The sequence below is a fragment of the Ichthyophthirius multifiliis genome, assembly GCF_000220395.1.
Source record: "Ichthyophthirius multifiliis unplaced genomic scaffold scaff_1120509249393, whole genome shotgun sequence".
NCBI classification, from domain to species: Eukaryota; Ciliophora; class Oligohymenophorea; order Hymenostomatida; genus Ichthyophthirius; species Ichthyophthirius multifiliis.
In genome coordinates this window covers 84458-105769 of record NW_004087746.1, presented here as the reverse complement: position 1 = coordinate 105769, position 21312 = coordinate 84458, and the positions used below count along the sequence as shown (strand labels likewise).

Sequence of the window (21312 nt, the reverse complement as noted above, 5' to 3'; positions counted from 1 at the left end):
TGTTCCATCTGTTAATGTGTCTGTTAGACTTCTTAGAAATAAAAGAAAGTAAAATAGTCTTAATATTAGTGTAGATTAAAAAAGAAAAATTCATTCAAATAATCCTAAAAGCTTTCATAAAAATAATTCTATCATTAATAAAAAATCCTCTATTTATTCTATTGGATCTATGTTTTAAATAAATTCAAACAATAGAATATCTAATAATACTTTCAAATCCTCATTAAATGACAATGACATTTTCGAAGATAATTCAAGCCTTTTATTAAATAACAGTGTTCCCAAAAATGTATTGTAAGCTATAAGTCTGTAAAATATCAATATGACAGAGCAAAAAAAACTTATAATACCTGATAACGCTTTTTAGAAATAAAAAAGTAATGAAGCATATTAATAATCAAAAAAAGAAAACTTTAATTATATCAGCTCAAATAGTTTATAGCTTATACCAACATCAATTGTTAATCTAAATTAGATTAGAAAATGATTATTTTATAAATAATAAAGTTAGATATAAAAATAATATATTACTTATTTTAATGTATTTTTATTTTTTATTTAATTTTTTCATTAAATTAAAAAGACAAAAAAAGGAAAAAAAAAAAAAAAAAAATTAAAATAATTTATTAGATATATTTATATAAAGAAAAAAAAAATATAAAAATTTAAAAATATAAATAATATGTATATATAAAAATATATACATACATATGTTATAATATATTTTTATTAAATATAATAAAGATATTACATTTTCTTAAATTATTTTATTTTTATTTTAATTATAAAAATTTATTATAAAACTTAATAAAAAGATTTATAAAATAATTTTTTATTTAAAAATAAATAAAAGTAAAAAATATTAATAGTTTATAGTAAAAACAATATAAAAATAAAATAAATAAAAAAAATATTGTATGATAAATTATTAATTTTATAATTATTTAATAAAATTTAATTATATTAATCATTAAATTATTTCATATATAATATATTTATATATATAAAGATATATTTATATATATACATATAATTATATATATTTAATTTGTCTAGATATAGATAATATACGATATATATATATTTTTATATATAATTTATAAAAATAATTAAGTATTTTTTATATGTTATAAATTTTCTACTTTTTAAATATTCGATAATAGTCCAATTTTATCTAATATTTAAACATATTATTATATAAAAATTACAATATTTTTTTCTTTTTTATTATAGTGATATCTAATTAAAATATTAAATTTTAGAATATCTTAATAAGAAAATTATTTATAATAATAAAATAAAATTTAATATAAATATTTTATATATTTTAATATATAATAATTTTAAAATAAAAAATTAATATTTTATTAGTCATAAAATTTGTATTATAAGATAATACTTTTTTAAATAATAAATAAAAATCTATAGATATATAAATTATAGTATATAAAATTTTATATTAAAATGTGATACTTATAATTGGAAATTTAATTTAATATAACTACGTATAATATTTAAGTAAATTTGAAATAATTAAATTAATATATATTTATATAAATGAAAAAAAAAATTATAGTTTTATTCAAAAGATAATATTAAAATTAATAAATTAATAATTAATCTTTCATAATATTTATTATAATATATTTTTTATTTTTAAAAAAAATATATGCAATTTTATTTAAAACTATTATTTTTTTATATTAAATTATTTTTTTTATATATAAAAAACTAAATATTATATATATATATAAAAAATATTATTATTATCTTTAAAAAAAATAATTATAATTTATTATTAATAAATATTAAATATTATTTATATTTAAATATTAATAAAAAATTACATTATTATATATTTATATAAATATAAATATATTTATATATATATAATTTATATATATAAATTAATTATATATATTATTTTTTATTATCTTTATTTTGCTTGATATAAATATATTATATTTTAATTTTTTATTTTTAAATTGATAATTATCACAATTTTATTAGTATATATATATTTCTAAAAAATAATTAAATTATATTTTTTCTTATAAATTTCTTACTTTTTAAATATTTAACTTTAGTATAATTTATATTGTATTTAAAGAAATTAAAAAAAAAAATTATAATATAAATTTTCAATAGTTTAAAGGAATCTCAAATTATATTGAAATTTAATTAAATATTTTAAATAGAAAATTATTTTTATCAATCATATATCATTTAAATTATAATAATTTATATATTATTTATGATTGAAAATTGATAAAGTAAGTTATTATTAATTTTCTCTACTAACACATTATTTTATAAGGACATATTTTATTCGTAATAAATATAAAATAAAAAATAAAATAAAGATTTAATAAATATAATTAATTAAATATGATTTTTTTTTAATTGATATTTAATTTATAAAAACAACATAAAATTTTTTAATTAAATTTTATTTATAAAAAAAATATTTTATACAATAAAATATAATCAATATAAATAAATTCTAATTAACTATATAAAAAAAAGAAATAAAATTTAATAAATTAATAATAATAATAATAAAACATTCCTAATATTTGTTTTTATCTAAATTATTGTTTTTTTATAAAATATTCAAATTTATTTACAATATTTGGCATTTTTTTTTTTATTAAATTTAAATTATTTTTTTTTAAATATAAATTAAATTAATTATTATTTATATATAATATTTATTGTTTATAAGCATTTTTAAAATATATTACTATTAAATGTTTTTATATTATTTAAATTTTTTAAATATTAATATATAATATTAACTTTATAAAATATTTGATGACTCATAAAATAAGTATGTCATTAAAAATAATCCGTCACTTAAAAGAGGGGAATATCAAATTATCATAATTTTTAATAATTATATTAAAGTGGGAAAAAATTTTTATAAATCTTTTAAATTCTGACAATATTTGTCTAACTATAATGAAGCTGAATCATATTATTTATAATTAATAAGGTATGTTAATATTTTAATCTAAAATCAAATGTAATTTAAAAAGATTGCATTTTTATACTTAAATAATTATATTTTGAAAGTAAATTAAATTAAAAAAAAAAAATAAAGAAAAAAAGAAAAAAAGAATAAAAAAAAAAAAGTTAAAATTTAAAACTAAAAAATAAAGGTAAATATAAATAAAATCAATAAATAATAAAAAATTTATATATAAATATAATTTTTTTTTTTTTTTTATTTTTATACATTAATGTTTTTATTATATTATATATATATTTTAATTACTAATTTTTTTTATTTTTTAATGTTATTTTAATTTAATTTAAAATATTAAAAATATTTTTATTTTTATAATAGGTTCTAATTAAATGCTTTATAAATTCTCTCAAAATAATATAAATTAAAATCAGTCTTATGAAAAAGATTATTCTTATTAATATTCTTTAGGGTTATTACTAAAAGCATTATAAGAAGAAAACATCTTCTGTAATTAAGAATCATTATAATTATTATTAAAAGATCTAAATCTTAAATAGTCAAGTAATTAAGAAAAAGAAATACCGGAAAAACTTTTAGAACTATATTATTAAAACGAATAATTTTTATTAAATTAAAAAAGCGAAGAATGGAAAAAAAAGAATTAAATATTTTAAAATAAATCAATTTATAGAATTTTTGTTAATTTTTTAAATAAAATAAAATATAAATAGGCTAGTTGTGTATTTAATGGATAATAATAGCAAAATAATACTATAAAAAACAAAGAAATATATGAAATTGATTAATAAAAAATATTTAGTTAATTAATCCCTTAGATAGAAATAAAAGAGATGTAATAAGTGTAAAATTAATTCAAAAATAATTAAGGTAATTATTTATTAAATTAAAATTTTAGCAATTATGATTTTCTTAATTATTATTATTAGAATTTATTTAATGTTAATTTAAATAATTAGTATTTAAATCCAAACAATTTTACAACTTAAGATTAATTCTAGCAATTCTAGAATAGTTTAAATTTTAAAACTTTACAAGAATAATAATAATTGCTTTAATTAAACGGAATTTAAAAAAATAACGAATAAAATCCAATGTAAAATTAAGAATATTTATAACAAAATAAATAAAATAACTAAATACCTAATAAATATTAAATCAATAATAATTTCTAATAATATTAAGATTTTTATAACCCTTAAATCCTTTAATTAGATGAAAAAGAGTTATATAAACAAAATCTTTTGCTATAAAAATAACCCTAATTATATATGTTATAAAATCCAAATTAAAATAAATTACTCTAATAATTTTCTTCTGTTTAAGATTTTATATAAAAAATAAACTAGCCTAATGAATATAAACATATATCTAATAATTCTAGTAATTCTTAACAAGAATAATAGAATTAAAATAAAATTATTGAATAAAACAAATAAAAAGGTAAATAAAACGAAAACAAAAATAAATATTAAGATAAATAAAAAGATAAAAAAAACTAATTAGAAAATTAAATTCAAATATAAAAAAATATTTCGCAAAAATAATAATTATTATAAAATATTTTATAATAAACCTAAATTAAACCAATGTAATTATTACAATAATAAAATATTTAATAATAATAATAAAATTAAATACATTCATTATAAAATTAACATAAATTTTTAAAAAATTGTATTTGTTTTTAAATAACTAAACCTTAATTTGTTCTATAATAATAAAATTTAAATTTTGTATATTGCTCATATGAAAATTGCTAGTAATAATATCATGATATATGTATGAAAATCGATACAAAAAATGGTTATGACTTTTAATGTCCATCTTGTATATTAAAAAAATATGATCCTTTATCTAAATGTATAGCTTCACTCAAAGAGTTTGTTTTCTATTAAAGTAATGGCTAAAATAGTAGAAGAGAATCATTCTAATTATCAGATTCTTAAGTATAATTATTGAATTAAAATGAAGGAAAATATGAAATTGAAATTAGATCAATAAGAGTAGATGATATAAAAAATATAAACGAAATTACTTGGCCAGATATTGGATAGATATTATTAAATGATGAAAAACTTTTCGAATTTAAGCCTTTATAGAATAATTCTTCCCTTAAAAAAAGAAAAGATGACAAATTTATAATAAAAAATAAATTGTTTTCAAAAGTAATATATAATATTTAAATAAAAGAAAACAATATACCTTACAATGATAGAAATTAATATAAATTAAATGAAGATTCTATTTATTATATGGGAATTTTACTAGTTGAAAAATAATCATCCTAATAATTAATCCAATAAATAAAAAGCTCTAATTATTATCCTTAATTTTTAACAAAATAAAAAATATTAGATTCTTTTTAAAAAACTAAAATTTTAAACGATGAATCCAATACTAATAACGATTAAGATGATGAAGTAACTATTGATAAATTAAATATTCCCCTTTAATGTAATTTTGATTTTAAATTGATAAATACTCCATGTAAAGGTAAATTCTGCTAACATTTTTAATGCTTTTCATTAGAAAATTTTATAATTGCAACAGAGTGTCTATAACCTAGAAAATGGAAATGTCCCTTATGTAAATTGTAGTGTCATGATTTGATTATAGATGAATTTTTATTAAATTTAATAAGTGAAGTTAAAAAAAAGAAGCTTAAAAACGTTACAAGGGTTTAGTTTGATAAAAATGGAAAATATACTTTTGATTTTAATAATAATGATTCTGATTATGATGAAAACGATTTCAAAGATAATTCAATTAATGAAAACAAAAAATCAGAACCTCAAAGCTTGAATAAAAATGACTCTAAAAAAAACGAAATTATTATTTGTGAAGATAATAATAATTAAGAAATAATTGACTAAAATCATATATAATAATAATTATTATTATAATAATTATAATAATAATAATTATTATAGTAATAGTAATAGTAGATGTAATAATAATAATAACTGTAATAATAATAACCAATTTTCTAATAAAATCAAACATTAGATATTAATTAAAATAAAACTTAATTATAATAATAATAATTTGAAATACTTAGCCAAGCTATCAATAAAAAAAGAGATGAATTTTAAAGATTATAGGATTATTAATTATTAAATTAATAAACTAATATTAATTAAGATGATTTGTAAAAAATAAAATAAAAAAAAATTAATTATTTATTTTTATAGAACATAAGATACTAATAAACTTCTATCGAAAAGAAATTTTAGTGATTTGTAATTGTAATTTAAATATATTATTGACTTATAAATATATATATATTTTATTTTATAGAAAAAGCAAAAATGATTTAGAAAACAACAATAAAAAAAAGAAAAATAATACATAATAAAAAGGATTTCAGCAATAAGAAGGAAAATAAAATAATCCGATTTGTATAGATTGAGTAATAATATAAAAAAAAAAACTATTAGATTTTTTAAACAAAAAAATTTATAACTTTAAAAAATGTACAAAATAAATATCTATTTAAACTTAGATTTTTAATAATTTTTTTAATTTTATATTAATTTAAATTAGTTCAATTAATATTATAATTTTATTATATATAATTTTATAAAACAATCTTTAATAAATTTATTTTATTTTTTATATATTTATTAATTTAATCTTAAAGAACTATAATAATTTAATATATTTATATAATAATTTAATATTAAGTAATATATATATTTATTAAAATAAAAATAATTTTTTTAATTTTTTTTTTGAATTCACCTATAAAAATGATAATTTTTTAAATATAATTTAATTTTTAATTTATATATAATTTAATAATTAGTGATTTATTAATCTTTTAATTTTATTTAATATTAAAAAGACTTTTAAATTTTATAAAATAATATTTAAAATAATTAATAAGTTTAATTTTAAAAATATCTATTTATATTTTTATTTATTTTAAATTTATATATTTTTTATTTTATGTAGTTTTATTAAATTTAAGAAAAAAAAAAAATTAAAAAATTTATAATTTTTAAAAAAATAAAAATATATGAGTTAAATACTAAAGAACTCTTAATAATATATATAATCATAAAATGTTTAATTCTAAAAAAATATACCATTAAACTAATTTTTAAAATAGTTTTCTAATAATTTTAATTAAAATAATTAAAAAGGATTTCTGTTGAGCTTATTAGAAAATTATAATATTTTTAAAAAAAGGAATATAAAGAAAAAAAAATCAATTGAAATAAGATAACGTCGGCAAGGAATATCAATACCAAATTATACCGAAACTTAATAATAAGAAATAATTTAATAGATAAAAAGCCAGTAATAGAATTAATAAACAAAAGTAGAAAAAAATATAATTATATTAATGGATTTAGTAAGTAAATTAAGTTAAGATAAATTAATTGAAAAATCACAAAGACATTTTAAAGATGCTTTATTATATAGATCTGTAAGAAATGATTTAGATAATGCAAATAATTTCTATTAAAAGTTTACTTTATTCATATATAAAATTTAAAACTCAAGTATTTGGAATGACTTATTATTATTTATGAGTTGGGTTTATATAATTTTAAGTTTTTTTTAACCTGTAAATAGGATTGATAAAAGTTTAAATAAAGAACTTTTTACAATTTTATATTCGATTGAAACTTTTATTATTAGCTTATAGCTTATTGATTTTAGCATGGAAATATTTTAGAGATTATCGCAATTAAATTAAAATAAAAATATTATTAATTTAATATTTAGTAAATAGAAAACTTTATTTAGAAGTATTTTTTTCTTTTTACTTTTTAGCGATTATCTTTAATATTCTTTTTCTTATCCTATAAATACACTTAGATTTGCTAGAATTATTCGACCTCTTTAAATTATTGTTTATTCTAAACCTTTAAGAAGAAATTTTTAAGGAATTATTAAATCCGCTAAAAATTTATTAATTATTTTTATTTTTTATTTTATATTTATTGCTTTTTGGGCTTATGTTGGTTATAATACTATTGGAGAAATAGATTAATATGTAGATAGTAAAACTAATATATATATATATATATTTAATAAATATTTTAAAAGAATATTCTATTGATTACCAAAATATATGGAAAACAGTAAATATATTATATGTAGTAAGTACATTTGATTAACTTCCTGATATTTTGATTCCTTTAGTAATATAGTCAAAATTTTATTTGCTATATTATATACCTTATATACGTAAAATTATAAAAATAAACTAATTTTATTATAAATATAATACATAGTAATTTTCTTATTACTTTTTCTTCCTATTCCAACTGCTGTAGTTTATGACGGGTTTAGATAGCATAGACTTAATTTATTTATTTGTATTTAAAAAATTTATAAAAAAAAATATATATTTTGTTTAATAATAGCTGATAGAATTAAAAGAAGGATTGCCCTATTAGCCTGTTTCTAATGTTTAGTGAATAATAACATGCAAGAACTATATATTGAATAAGAGCAATTTATAAAATTTTTTACAAAAATATATTAAGAAGTAGAAGAATATGAAGAAGCAAAAATAATATCTATTAAATTATGGAATTATATAAATTAAGAAAGATAAAATAAAATAAATATTGACTAATTTTTTAATGTAATAGACATAATTGAATAACAGAAAGAATTTAGCCTTTCAAAAATTAAGCCATTCAAATAATGGATTAAGTTTAGAAATTATATTCTAAAAAAGTTTAATTTATAAATATATGTAGAAAACTTATATTTTGAAATATTTATATTTATAATAACGCTAATAAGTTGTTCATTAGCTATTATTTCTATATTTACATAAAAATAATAAACATTAATTGTATTTGATATAATTGATAATATTATTTTAGTAATTTTTATTATAGAAATTATTTTTAAAATAATTATTTATGGAATTTATAAATATATGGATAATGGCTGGAATCGTTTACACATAATACTATCAATAATTTAAGTATACATATATATATATATATATATATAAATATATATTATTATAAATTTATTTATATATTATAATATTTATTTATTTTTATATTTTTATATAGATTATAAATGTCATTACTATATATGCAGCTTTAGATTTTGATTTTTTTAAATAATTTGCAGCTATTACTTTAGTTAAAATAACAAAAATATAAAGAGTATTTCGTATATTAAAAACGTTTCGAACTATTAAAATTATCTAATTTTTATTTGCAGGCCTCGATATAATAGAAAAAGTTCATTAAATGTTTTATAAAATAGTTATTTGTATCCCAATAGTTTTAAAACTTTCAGTTATAATATTTATTCTTTTCTATATTTATGCAAGTTTAGGTGTTGAAATATTTACTACATTACCGCCTGTAAAGTTTAGATAATTTGGAAAATATGGTTTTTCAATGTGTAATCCATAGTAAGTTTATGATTTAAATATAAAAGATTCAACTGAATGTGCGTAATAACAAATTAATTTATAAACAAATATTATTTTTTTTTGTTATATAAAAATAAATAAGTTATGCTGATTTTAATAACTTTTTAGGTGCAAATTTAATTTTATTATAAATATGTATTGCTGCTACATGGAGTAATGTTGTATTTGATTATGCTTATAAATTTGATAATATGATTTAAAGTATTATTTTTTTTAACAGCTTTTATTTTATAGCAATTTTCATTCTTTCTCTAATTGGAGGTATCATTTGGGAAGTTTTTAATGTAGTAGAAAGAATTAGTAATTATTTATAAATAATAGAAGAATAATAAGAAATATTAGAAAATTTAGAAAAGCAATAATTGCTTTTAGAAAACATAAATTTCGAAACTGATTATAATAAATATATAGATGTTGTTTATAATATTGCTTAATTAGAAAAAAGAAATTACAATTTTTTAAAATAAGAGACAATAATAATAAAAGCTAATGGAAAAATCTAAAATTTAGATAGAAACGATGATGAAGAAGACGACATTGAAGATTTTGAAAAAAGTGAGTTTTTTATAGATTTAGATTTATAAAATAAAAATTTTAAAACCTCACTAGAAAAAATACCAGAAATAGAGGAAAAAAATAAATAATAAAAAACACGAGAAATGTTTAAAAGTAAAACATAAATAATATTAAGTAATATCAAAATTTTGAAACAAAAAATGACAGAAAAAGAGTTCGGTTAACAAAAAATTAAATGTATTTTAAAAGCTATTAAAAAAAGAGAGCTTTCTGATGAATTAAAAGTTAATTAAAGATAAAAAGCTTAAATGATTTTAAATAAAGATTCATTTAATATTTCGTTTGATGAACCTTTTTTTGATTTTTCGGATTTAAAATTAACTTAAAATTAAAGTTTATAAAAACAAATAAATAGTTAGTAAATTATAAGTTTGTGTTCATAATAAAAAAATACTTTATGTTAAAAAGATGTTTTATCATTAAAAAAAGACTAGAATAAAAATTCTAATGTAAATAATATGCTTGAAGGAACATTTATAATTAATATGGAAGATAATAATAAAAAATTATCAATTATAAATTAGTAATAATAAATTAAGAATCAAAATAATAATGTTTAAAATTGTAATATATTATTTAGTAATAAAGAAAATTAAGATTTTGAGGCATATGAAAATAAAATAAATAATGAAAAATAAGAAAATTAATAAATTTATGTTTAAGTATAATAAAGTTAACCTAATTATGAATAATATAGTTAAGAAGTTTTAATAAGAAAATCTTCAGATAAAATTATAATAATATAAGATACTACAAATAGTTAAATTTTAAATAGTAATTAAAGTGAAACACCAAAAGTAAAAATATAAATAAAAATAAAATTAATATCAAATATATTATTTAAAAATAAGTAAAATAATTTAAAAAGTTTATAAAGGATAAAAGAATAACAAATAAAAAAATTAAATAAAAAAAAACTATTTGAATATTTTTAAAAAAACTTATAAAAGCTAGAAAATAAAAATAAATAAATGTTTCAAAGTTCATATTTTGATAAAGAAAAGAATAATAATGGATTTAAGTTTATTTTAGATATACCAAATCATAAATATTTAATTAATTAAGTTGAAAATATTAAAAAAGATTTAAAAATAGTCACTTAATAAGCAGAAAAAATAAATTTAGATAATACAAATACAATATTAAATTTATCTATATTACAATCTGCGGATTTATAGAAAATAAAAAATATGGAATATAGATACTTCAAAAAAGTATATGGATAGAAATTTAATTAAATGACTGATGCTAATTTAAAAATATTATGGAATTAATAATCTAAAATATTATTTCATTTTGATAATATATGCAAGTAATTTCTCTTATTTTTATATTTTTTTTAAAAAAAAATAAAAAAAAAGATATGATTATGTCCCCATGACTTAGTTTATTTAAGTTTTTTTAACTTTAGAAATGTAAATATCGGCTTTAATTATGAATAAGTTCACTAGTTTTAAATTTATTTTTTATGATGATGTTCAAAATAAATGGTTTACAATTAATTTTTTGAATGATTAATTTTGCTTATAAAATATTTATGAAGGTCCTTGGGATTTCTATGAAGAATTATTCCAAAATAAAAATGAAATAATAAAACACAAAAATATTTATAATTATAATTAAAATAATAAATATATAAGTTAGTATATTAATCTTTTTTTTAGAAATAGCTAAAGACTTTCTAATAATTATTTCTTTAATTAATTAACTCCGGGAAAAAACCCATGTGATATAATATATATTCCATTTTAAAACGATAATCCTTAAAAAGTTCATGAGGAAAATATTCAAATTCTAAAAAATATTACTAAAGTAGATTAATTTGATTATGATTTATAAAATTTAATTTGTTTGAAAAAAGGTCTTATAATTTTGCATGTATTTCCAACTGAAAATCATACTTAATAAATTAATTAATAGAAAGAATTTCTAAATTTTAATATGAATTAAGCATTTTTAGAAGATAAGATATTTAAATAATAACAAGATAATGCAACTTTAGATTAATCAGGTACTTATGAATTTATTAAAGATTTAAAAAATCATATAGAAAACTATAAAAACTAAATTTTTAAAAAAATTAGTTAATTCCATTTATATTGTTATTCTCTTTAAAAATCTTAATATATAAAATCTATGTAAATTTGATTTTTTTCATATTTTTAATTAAAACTTTTTTCAAATAAAAAATTAAAAAACTAGATTAAAATTTCAATATATATATATATATATATTTATTGAAAGAAGAAATATATATTATAATTAAATATAATAATTTATTTAGATATTTTTTAAAAAACTTCCATTTTTTAACATAAAAATGCAATTAATTTTAATATTAAAAATATTTAATAAATCTTTTATCAAAATTTTGATAATAATTATTAGAGAAAAAAAAAAAAAAAAAAATATTTTTTATTTCAAAATAAAAGGAACTATTTTCTTACTGAACCTACAATTTCATTAGGATATACTTAAAGAGTATTAAATCTAACAGTTTTAGAAATAGGTCTATATTTATATTTAAAATATAATAATTAATTAATACATATATCTATAAAGAAATTTAAATATACCTGCATTAACCAGCAACAAGGATATCTCCTTCCTTTACTTAAAAGCAAGGTGAAACATGTACAGCAATATTTCGATGTCTTTTTTCATATCTATTATACTTTCTTACATAGTGTAAATAATCTCTTCTAATAATTACAGTTCTGTTCATTTTAGTCGAAATAACTAATCCTCTGTAATTTAATAAATAAAAAAATATTTCAATAAAAATAAAATTTTATTATTTTTTTACTTTATAAGTTTTCCTCTTATAGATAAATTAGATGTAAAAGGGCATTTTTTATCAATATAATGTCCATCTATTGCTTCTTTAGGTGTTTTAAATCCTAAACCAATATTTTTATAGTATCTAACACCAGCAGAAGTCTTCTTTTATAAAACTTTTTTGGAATTTAAAAATATTCCATCTTGCTTTTAAAAAGCTCTTTCGTGTTGATTTTCCATTTTATTTTATTTTAATTTAATTTTCTTAATATTAATAAAAAAAAATATTTACAAGAAAATATAAAAATAAGATAGTATAAATATTTTATTTTAATTTTTTTAACTTTATACTTATTTTTCTTATATATGTTTTCATAAATATTATTTATTTATAATTTTATTTGTAAAATAATTAATTATAAAATATATAATGTTATTTACAAATTGAATATTTTATAATAATAAAATTATTAATTTAAAATATATATGAAATTTTAAAGTCCTTATTAACCCAAATTTTATTTAATAAAATTAATATTTAGACTATATTTATATGCTTCAATTTTTAATAATTTTATTAAAATAATTTTTTTTAAAATATAATTAGATGTTATATTAAAATATTTAATTAGATTATTTATTTTAATATAAATAAATATATGAAAACTTTTTTTATTTTGAATAAATATTTATATTATTAAATTTTATTTCATTAATTTTATTCCTATTAATATTAATCCTATTAATTTTACTCCTATTAATTTTACTCCTATTAATTTTACTCCTATTAATTTTACTCCTATTAATTTTATTCTTATTAATTTAATTCCTATTAATTTTCATTATTTTTAACTTCATTATCTAATGATTAATTTCCTTCGTATATATTATTCTCAAATGTAGAGTTTAATTATAAATTAAAGTATTTGTCAGCATTTATAATTTTAAGTACTTTTTCTATAGCTAAATTCATATATTTATATAAATAAGCATATTATTCAGAATGGTGAACCATACCCCATCTTTATTCTCTGATTTTTCTAACAGTACCAAATATACTTATATTACAATTATTTAAGTTTTCAATACTCTCTGCATTTTTTTAAAAAAAATATGATAAAAATATAAAATAAAATACATTAATTTTTAATTATTTCTTATATAATAGGAACGTAATATTCTACTATTATCATTAAATTTACTAAAGATATTAAAGTTCCAGTTCTACCTACACCAGCACTTAGTTTATTATAAATTATAAATAAATTAAAAAAAAAAAAAATAATATAATTATGTATTCTTTAGTTTAATTATTAATATTTTTTTATATATATCAAACCTACAATGAACGACAGTTATTTTTTATTAGTAATAATTTTAAATCATTATATTTATTAAGTATTCTATTACATTATAATCTTTTTAACTAGGAACTCCATGGTCTCTCCATTCTATAAACTATTACAAATATTTATTTTTTTATATATTTATATATTTTTTTACTTAATATTGATAAACTTTTTTTTTATATCAGAATTTTCTTTTTCTAGAAGAATAGTTCTCTTATATAAATTTTAAAAAATTAAAATTTCTTCAACTAGTTTTAATTTATAAATTCCTTATTAAACTTCTTAATTAACTTCGATTGGCCAATATTATTCGCATTAAACTTTATCATTTTCTTTTAAATTACAAACCATTACTATGCATTCCACATCATTTTACCAAATCATTTTCCAAAAATGAATTTAAGTATTAGGCAAAGGACCTTAAGTTGCAATAAATTTATTTTTATCATCATCTTCAAAAATTGACTTTATTATTTAATTTGAAATTTCCTTAATAAATATTAATTATTATTTATGTATACTCCTATAAATGATGCGTTTATATAAAGGTTTTCTTCATCTTCAGAATCTTTTTCTAAATTCACTATTGTATGTTCATCTTTTTTATAAATGAATATTTTTATATATTATATTTTTAATTAAATATTTATTTTAATAAAATTTTATATTATTCAGATACATGGTATTATATTATTGTATCTATTCATCTTATTTAAATTTGGATCATAATTTTTTAACTTTTCATTATGAAATTATGTTTCCGTAATTCTTCTTATTAACTAAATAGAAATTAAAAAATAAAATATTAATAATATATTTATTAAATATATATAAAAAATCATAAATTAAATTTTAGTATGTTTATATATTTTGTTTTTTTATTTATTTTTATTATTTTTACTCGAAACTCCATTTCAGTATTTCTTTTTTAGAAACTTTCTTAAAATTTAAGAATTGAAATGCCTTTTTCTATTAATTCAATATCAGGCATTTTTTATACCCATTAATATGATATGTCTTTTTCAGTTTATTAAGACCATGAACCTTAGATCAATTTTCCTTTCATTTTTTTGATTAAAAAAATATATCTATATTTTATTATATAATTTAAAGAATAAAAATCTAATGATATAAATAATTTTAAGTAAATATAAAATATTATTTAATTATAAAATAAATTCATATTAAATTTAAAATTAATAAATATAATTAACCTATTTAAAATTTAAAATAACTATATACAGAATTTTACATAATAAGCAATATAAACAATATTTATTAATTTTAATTTAAAAAAAATATTATATATAAATCATTAAATAAAAGTAATTATAATATTTTAATTATTATTTAGAAAAAAAAAATATTTATAATATGTATAAAATCTATAAGAATTTACCATTTTTTTATTTTATTAATTAATAATTAAAAATTGATAATTTTATAAATAATTTATATTTAATTTATAAATTATTTCAATTTCGACTATTCTTATACATTTGATTTTAAATTAATTTAGTTTTTAAAAAATTGTTTTCTTGAATTAAAATTTAATATTATTACTACATAAGCTTATATTTAGAATTTTCCTATTCATAATCATCTTTATGACATTTTTTTTCATCAATATTTTTTTGTTTAGATAATAAATTATTATTACTATAATCATTTTCTTTATCAAAAATAAATTAGTTATTTTATTATTTCCTATAAATATTTTCATCATTATTCAATAATATTTAATTATTTTTATTTTAAGAAATTTAAAATTTATCTAATAACTCATAGATTTCTTACTAACTGATATTATTTTAATTATTATCATAATCCTAATCCTAATTATTAATAACCGATATATTTCCTAATCTCTGATTTAGCTCAATATGATTTTAATTATAAACTTCATTAATATTTTAAGATTTTTATTATTATTAATCATTTAATTAATTTTTTTTCATTTCTTTATAATATTTTTTAACTTAATGTATTTAATTTTCATCCATAATCAATATTTAGAAAAAATCTTTTATTGAATTAAACAAGGCTTCATTTTATTCTCGTCCAAATCCTCTTCCTTCATTATTTTAGTCTAAAGAAATTTTACATTCATAACATTTATAACTTATCATTTTAAAAGATTTTTATACTTGATTTGCTTATTAAAATAATTCAAATAATTTGAATACTTCAAACGCAGTAAGATTTTATATAAATAATTAAAATTATTATTATAATAATTACAAAGAAGACATTTTTATTTTTTTAATTTAAAAAAAAATATAAATAAAGCCTTATTTAAAAAAAAAAAAAAAAAGTTTAAATTAAAAAATAAAAAAGTTTTAATTTGAAAAAAAAAAGAGGTATTAAGCAAACAATATATATATCAATTTTATAATTTTTATTTTTAAGATTAAAATTCAAATAAAACTTCAACCAATTCAGGAGAAATTATCTATAATTTTGCTAAAATATCTAAAGGTAAATTGTCATTAGAAATAAGACTTCTCAGAATACATTCAACAGGAATATAACTTCCTTAATTTAACAAAACAATATCATATTTTTTAAGGAAATTTTAAACTTCATCGTCCTTTTTTGCAAATCCGAATCTAATTTAATTTTCATACGAGCTATTTTTAGTCATATATATATCATGGAGAAGATCTCCTAATAAAATACAATTTTTTTTAAGTTAAGGGTAATCTTAATGTTTTAAAAGATTATATTTATTATGAGAATGGACTCTTTTATCAGAAAAGCCGACAATATTACCATCATTATCAAATAGCATTTTATTAGAAATTATCATTAAATTTTAAAACTAATTCAACTCAGTTATTTGATTCATCATATAATAAATTACATCTTAAATTCCTCCAGAAATAACAATAAAGTTTATATTTTATTAAACACAATATTTCAAAAAATCATTAAATCCATATCTAAAACATAATGTATTATCATTTAATATATTCTATAAAATAACACTGTTTATCTAAAATTTTACAAAAAGCTCAGCTGTTAGTTTTACCCATTCTTCCATTTTTTAATATTTAAATTCGAATGTATATTATTTAGTATTTTCATACTTAGAATATATTTCGAATATTTCTTTTGCTTAATTTTCCATTTCTATAGTTACGTGTTATGATCTATTTAATATTCCAAATGATGGGCTTACTGGCTAATTATTATAATAAAAATCAGTTATAGTATGATCAAAATCAGATACTACATCTAATCTTTATTAAGGATGAGTCTTATATATTTATATTAATGTTTTATATAAATTATCTTAGTCTTTTATATATATCTTTTAATTTTTATTAAATGGAGAAAATGGTATTTATTTAAGAACGGTTGCCTTTGGATAGTAATTTAATAATTTTTATGTCGCCATAATTTTATATAATGATATATTAATTAAATATTATATTTTTATTAAAAATTATAAAATAATTTAAAAAAAAATTAATTTTTTTTTATATAATTAGATTTTAAAATAAAATTTTATATTTAGTTTAAATTTTTATATTAATATATTCTTCATAATATAAATTATTTGAGAAAAATAATTTGTTAAAAAAGTAAAATATAGAATTATTATATATTTAAAAAAAAAAGAATAAAAAAAAATATTAAAAAAAAATAAGGAATAAAAAATAATAATAAAAAAAATAAATAAAATGAATAGTAAATAAATATTAAATAAAAATTTAATTAATAAGAAAAAAAATAAATAAACAAAAAAAATAAAAAAATTAAAAAAGAGAAAAAAGATATAAAAAATAAAAAAATTAAATATATGAAATATTATAAATATATATATATAAATATATATATATATATATATATATTTAAGTTAATAATCTATTTCTATATGTATTTATATTTATATTAATATTAATTTTTTTTTTTTTTTTACATAAAATGATTATTTAATATTCTTTTACTTAAATATATAAATCAAAACAATATAAATTTTATTATCATTATATAAACTTCCAAATTTTACTTATCAATCATTAGATCCATATGAAAATAGCAATACAATAAAAACAATAAATAAAAGGCTAATACCTCCCATTATCATATACTTTCTTCTCTATTTTTATCTCATTTATTTTTCTAAAAGTCTAGTTCTTTCCATAAAACCTTTTGAACTCTCTGATAAAGCTTTAGATTTTATTTCCACATCATTAAATTTTGCAGCATTACTAATAGCCTTTGAGACATTATCTTTAACATTTGCTGTAATGCTTTCGATAGTTGATCTTGCTTATGATAAACTATCTTAATTATTAGCATCATAATATCTCAATTAATCATAAATACTATTAGAAAGTTTTATGTCGGTTAAGTTTTATTCTAAAAGCTTATTTATATCTCCTATCAATGATATTATTTTTGTTAAAGAAAATGAATTTTTTGCCAATATAAATATTATGTATTCACTATTTTAGTTTATTCTATAATAATATATAGTATCATCACTTTTCCTTAGTTTTTAGTAAGTTTTATTTCTCTAAATTGTTTATGTTATTTCAGTTTATAATATTTATGTAACTTCTTTTTCATATTAAGCTTTGTTTTTTGGATCTAAAGTTTCTTAGTGAGTTATTTATTGATTATCAATTTAGGAAATTGCGCAATATTTTATCATTTTTTTTTGTTTAAATTTTTTTTGATGATAGAAAATAATTAAATTATAAAAAAAAATATATGTTTATAAAATTTATAATATAAAAAAAAAAAATATTTATAAGGAAAATTGATTTATAATAAATATTATATATAAATAAATTTTAAAATTGATTTAGAAAAATAAATATATATATACAAGTGTATGTATAAATAAATAAATAAATAAATAAATATATTTATAAATTTAAATGATTATATATATATATATATATATATATATATATATATATATTTTTTTAAAAAAAAAAATAATATATTATTAAAAATTTTATTTGTTTTATTTTAATAATAAATAAAAAACTAATTTAAAAAAAAATAACTCATATATAATACTTTTTATTTAAAAAAAAAACAAAAAATAATATAATATGTCCTAAATAAAAGTTTATGCAAGAATTCGTCCTCCAGGTGTTTCAGACATGTATGCCTAAACCTCTGAATTATCCTCAAGCACCCGCGCCTAAAATATAAATGAAAATCAATCAACATTATCTAAGCCAACCTCAGGTCAAACAAAACCATCCTCCCTCCGAATTGAAAAGCCAACAGCCTTAATCTAAAATGCTTCATCGTTAGACAAAGATTATAAATGTTGTATATTTACATCTTCTTCAAAAGAAAAATCTCAATATGTAGCAATAAGCGGGAATCCAATAAAAAAATAATTATTAGACGAATACGTAAAGACAGACCGAAATATAATCTAATATAGAAACTCTATATTAGAAAATGCAAGTATTTATAAATTCGATTAATCTTTCGGATTTAAAGCTACCAATTCTCAAATATGTAAAGATATTTGTGATGATTAAATAAAACAAGCACTTTCTTTAGGTTTAAGTTCCACTTTTATGATAATAGGTCCTGCAAAGTTATGTATTTTTATATAAATATAAGTGTATATTAAAAAATAAAATAAAAATAAAAATAAAAATAGATCTGGGAAAAAACACACAATGAGTTCTCCAAATTAGACTGAAAAAGGAATAATTTTAAAAGCTGCTGATGACTTATTTAAATTGAACGAAATATCAAATTAAGTCTAAGGTAATAATCTAAAGACTGGAAAATAAAATAAACTAATATATATTACATATTAAATATTTGCCATTTATAATAACGATATTATTGATCTTCTTGGAAATGTTAGAAATAACAATAATTAAACTGATGAAGAAGATTTATTTGAACAAGAAATGCTTTTAAAAGGCGAATTTTAATAATATTTTACAAAAACAAGAGACAAAATTAAAAGTGTAGCAGGTGAATAATCTATTAGGAGGATGCATATTTTCTATAGATTTAAAATTTATAAGAATGAAGGATAAACTTCTAAAAAAAGAAAAATTAATACACCTTCTTCTGGTATTTTTTCTATTATAACTTTCGTTCATTGTGCTGATTTCTCGAAAAATAAAATGCCTGAATTTGTTATTTTAGGTGACTATTTAGTAGATGTAGCAACTTAGAAAGATCAAAATTTAATGGAAACTCCTTCTTTTAATAATTCAAAATTAATATAATAATTGGCGGATTGTACTAATTCTTCAAATGATAATACTTTTAGCTTAATTTGTAATGTTTCTAGTGCCTATTCTTAAGTCAATGATTCTTGTGATGCCTTAGCTTTCTGTTCTGGGATTAAAGAAAGAATCGATACTTATTTTGATGATATTAATAATTTTTAATAATAGTAATCCTTTAATGGAAGTAATATAGGAGTTTAATTTTAAGAAGATAATAATATAAATCGTAATTAAGTAAAAAATAACGATTAAACAATAAATAATCATAATATTGGAAATACATAATAATAATCATAAGTAATTTTTGAATAAAGAAACAATTAATAATAAAATGAAAATATCGATATATAAAATATAATTTAAGATGTTTATTAATTTACTAATTAAACTAAAGGATTTACTAATTAAGAAATTATTGATTGGGCTGATTCTAAAGAAGAATATTTGAATCAAATATTATAATCCGATTCTTAATTTGATATTAATGATGATTCTTAGAAAATTAAAGTTTAAGAATGCTTAGTTTTTCTTAATCAAATTAAAAAAAAATTTTAGCATAATTTAAGTAATTAATTTTTTTTTCAGTTTCTTTTATAATTTTATTATTTATTTTAGATGTTTAAAATAATTTAGATAATTAATATAAATAATATAATCATAATTATGTCAATAATAATGATAATGATTATAATACAGAAAATAATAATATTAATGTGAATGAAAAATAAAAAAAATATAATTAAATAAAGTTTGAAATTTAATAAAAAATAGAAGATTTATTAAAGGAAAATTAATAAAACAAAAAAACTTCAAGATTAAACGAATATAATTTAGATTGTAATGTTGATAAGTAATAAAAATAAAAAAGACTTTTTTTTTATTTAAACAAAAAAAGATAACTCAAAAATATAAAGCAATTACAAAATTTAATTTCTGATTAAGATTATTTAATTTAATAAATGAAAATAA

At 15.1% G+C, this 21312-nt stretch overlaps 6 protein-coding genes across 6 annotated transcripts, besides 53 other annotated features; 3 read left to right on the top strand and 3 right to left on the bottom strand. All coding sequences in view use genetic code 6, as the record gives it.

Moving 5' to 3' along the window:
- Positions 1-651: 651 nt before the first annotated feature.
- Positions 652-701: a microsatellite.
- Positions 668-718: a microsatellite.
- Positions 719-975: 257 nt separating this feature from the next.
- Positions 976-1043: a microsatellite.
- Positions 983-1043: a microsatellite.
- Positions 983-1095: a microsatellite.
- A 323-nt stretch (positions 1096-1418) lies between these two features.
- Positions 1419-1451: a microsatellite.
- Positions 1452-1675: 224 nt separating this feature from the next.
- Positions 1676-1729: a microsatellite.
- Positions 1690-1728: a microsatellite.
- Positions 1705-1758: a microsatellite.
- Positions 1717-1885: a microsatellite.
- Positions 1719-1825: a microsatellite.
- Positions 1734-1780: a microsatellite.
- Positions 1773-1885: a microsatellite.
- Positions 1780-1836: a microsatellite.
- Positions 1797-1840: a microsatellite.
- Positions 1853-1921: a microsatellite.
- Positions 1854-1893: a microsatellite.
- Positions 1867-1920: a microsatellite.
- A 531-nt stretch (positions 1922-2452) lies between the features above and the next one.
- Positions 2453-2485: a microsatellite.
- A 152-nt stretch (positions 2486-2637) lies between these two features.
- Positions 2638-2714: a microsatellite.
- Positions 2643-2685: a microsatellite.
- A 22-nt stretch (positions 2715-2736) lies between the features above and the next one.
- Positions 2737-2777: a microsatellite.
- Positions 2758-2812: a microsatellite.
- A 211-nt stretch (positions 2813-3023) lies between these two features.
- On the top strand, positions 3024-4777 carry IMG5_000720 (hypothetical protein; the record flags this gene model as incomplete). Its single annotated transcript, XM_004040100.1, has 2 exons — positions 3024-3161; positions 3350-4777. 2 exons carry the CDS (start codon positions 3024-3026, stop codon positions 4775-4777), a joined length of 1566 nt encoding a protein of 521 aa, XP_004040148.1.
- Positions 3087-3134: a microsatellite.
- Positions 3088-3135: a microsatellite.
- Positions 3089-3133: a microsatellite.
- Positions 4423-4487: a microsatellite.
- Positions 4778-5872: 1095 nt separating the features above from the next.
- Positions 5873-5926: a microsatellite.
- Positions 5873-5927: a microsatellite.
- Positions 5874-5970: a microsatellite.
- Positions 5971-6897: 927 nt separating this feature from the next.
- Positions 6898-6941: a microsatellite.
- Positions 6942-7010: 69 nt separating this feature from the next.
- IMG5_000710 (hypothetical protein) lies at positions 7011-12134 on the top strand (the record flags this gene model as incomplete). Its single annotated transcript, XM_004040099.1, has 8 exons — positions 7011-8004; positions 8051-8191; positions 8239-8945; positions 9040-9389; positions 9493-9969; positions 10684-10967; positions 11097-11298; positions 11348-12134. The coding sequence occupies 8 exons, from the start codon at positions 7011-7013 to the stop codon at positions 12132-12134; spliced, it is 3942 nt and encodes a 1313-aa protein (XP_004040147.1).
- Positions 8947-9013: a microsatellite.
- Positions 8979-9021: a microsatellite.
- Positions 8992-9037: a microsatellite.
- Positions 12135-12406: 272 nt separating the features above from the next.
- IMG5_000700 (hypothetical protein) lies at positions 12407-13004 on the bottom strand (the record flags this gene model as incomplete). Its single annotated transcript, XM_004040098.1, has 3 exons — positions 12407-12497; positions 12563-12733; positions 12793-13004. The coding sequence occupies 3 exons, from the start codon at positions 13002-13004 to the stop codon at positions 12407-12409; spliced, it is 474 nt and encodes a 157-aa protein (XP_004040146.1).
- Positions 12739-12780: a microsatellite.
- Positions 13005-13331: 327 nt separating the features above from the next.
- Positions 13332-13364: a microsatellite.
- Positions 13365-13446: 82 nt separating this feature from the next.
- Positions 13447-13487: a microsatellite.
- Positions 13460-13604: a microsatellite.
- Positions 13474-15179, bottom strand: IMG5_000690 (protein-tyrosine phosphatase protein, putative; the record flags this gene model as incomplete). Its single annotated transcript, XM_004040097.1, has 7 exons — positions 13474-13856; positions 13903-14003; positions 14175-14222; positions 14268-14578; positions 14635-14711; positions 14793-14892; positions 15015-15179. The coding sequence occupies 7 exons, from the start codon at positions 15177-15179 to the stop codon at positions 13474-13476; spliced, it is 1185 nt and encodes a 394-aa protein (XP_004040145.1).
- Positions 14746-14779: a microsatellite.
- A 1235-nt stretch (positions 15180-16414) lies between the features above and the next one.
- Positions 16415-16470: a microsatellite.
- Positions 16437-17663, bottom strand: IMG5_000680 (hypothetical protein; the record flags this gene model as incomplete). Its single annotated transcript, XM_004040096.1, has 1 exon — positions 16437-17663. One exon carries the CDS (start codon positions 17661-17663, stop codon positions 16497-16499), a length of 1167 nt encoding a protein of 388 aa, XP_004040144.1. The 3' UTR covers positions 16437-16496.
- Positions 17374-17424: a microsatellite.
- Positions 17664-17720: 57 nt separating the features above from the next.
- Positions 17721-17791: a microsatellite.
- Positions 17725-17800: a microsatellite.
- Positions 17726-17910: a microsatellite.
- Positions 17727-17874: a microsatellite.
- Positions 17748-17794: a microsatellite.
- On the top strand, positions 17800-19777 carry IMG5_000670 (kinesin motor domain protein; the record flags this gene model as incomplete). The annotated part of the gene is made up of 3 exons (XM_004040095.1): positions 17800-17806; positions 19202-19693; positions 19755-19777. The coding sequence occupies 3 exons, from the start codon at positions 17800-17802 to the stop codon at positions 19775-19777; spliced, it is 522 nt and encodes a 173-aa protein (XP_004040143.1).
- Positions 17836-17870: a microsatellite.
- Positions 17843-17911: a microsatellite.
- Positions 17924-17970: a microsatellite.
- Positions 18964-18990: a microsatellite.
- Positions 19011-19049: a microsatellite.
- Positions 19724-19753: a microsatellite.
- Positions 19778-21298: 1521 nt separating the features above from the next.
- Positions 21299-21312: part of a microsatellite that runs on past the window's edge.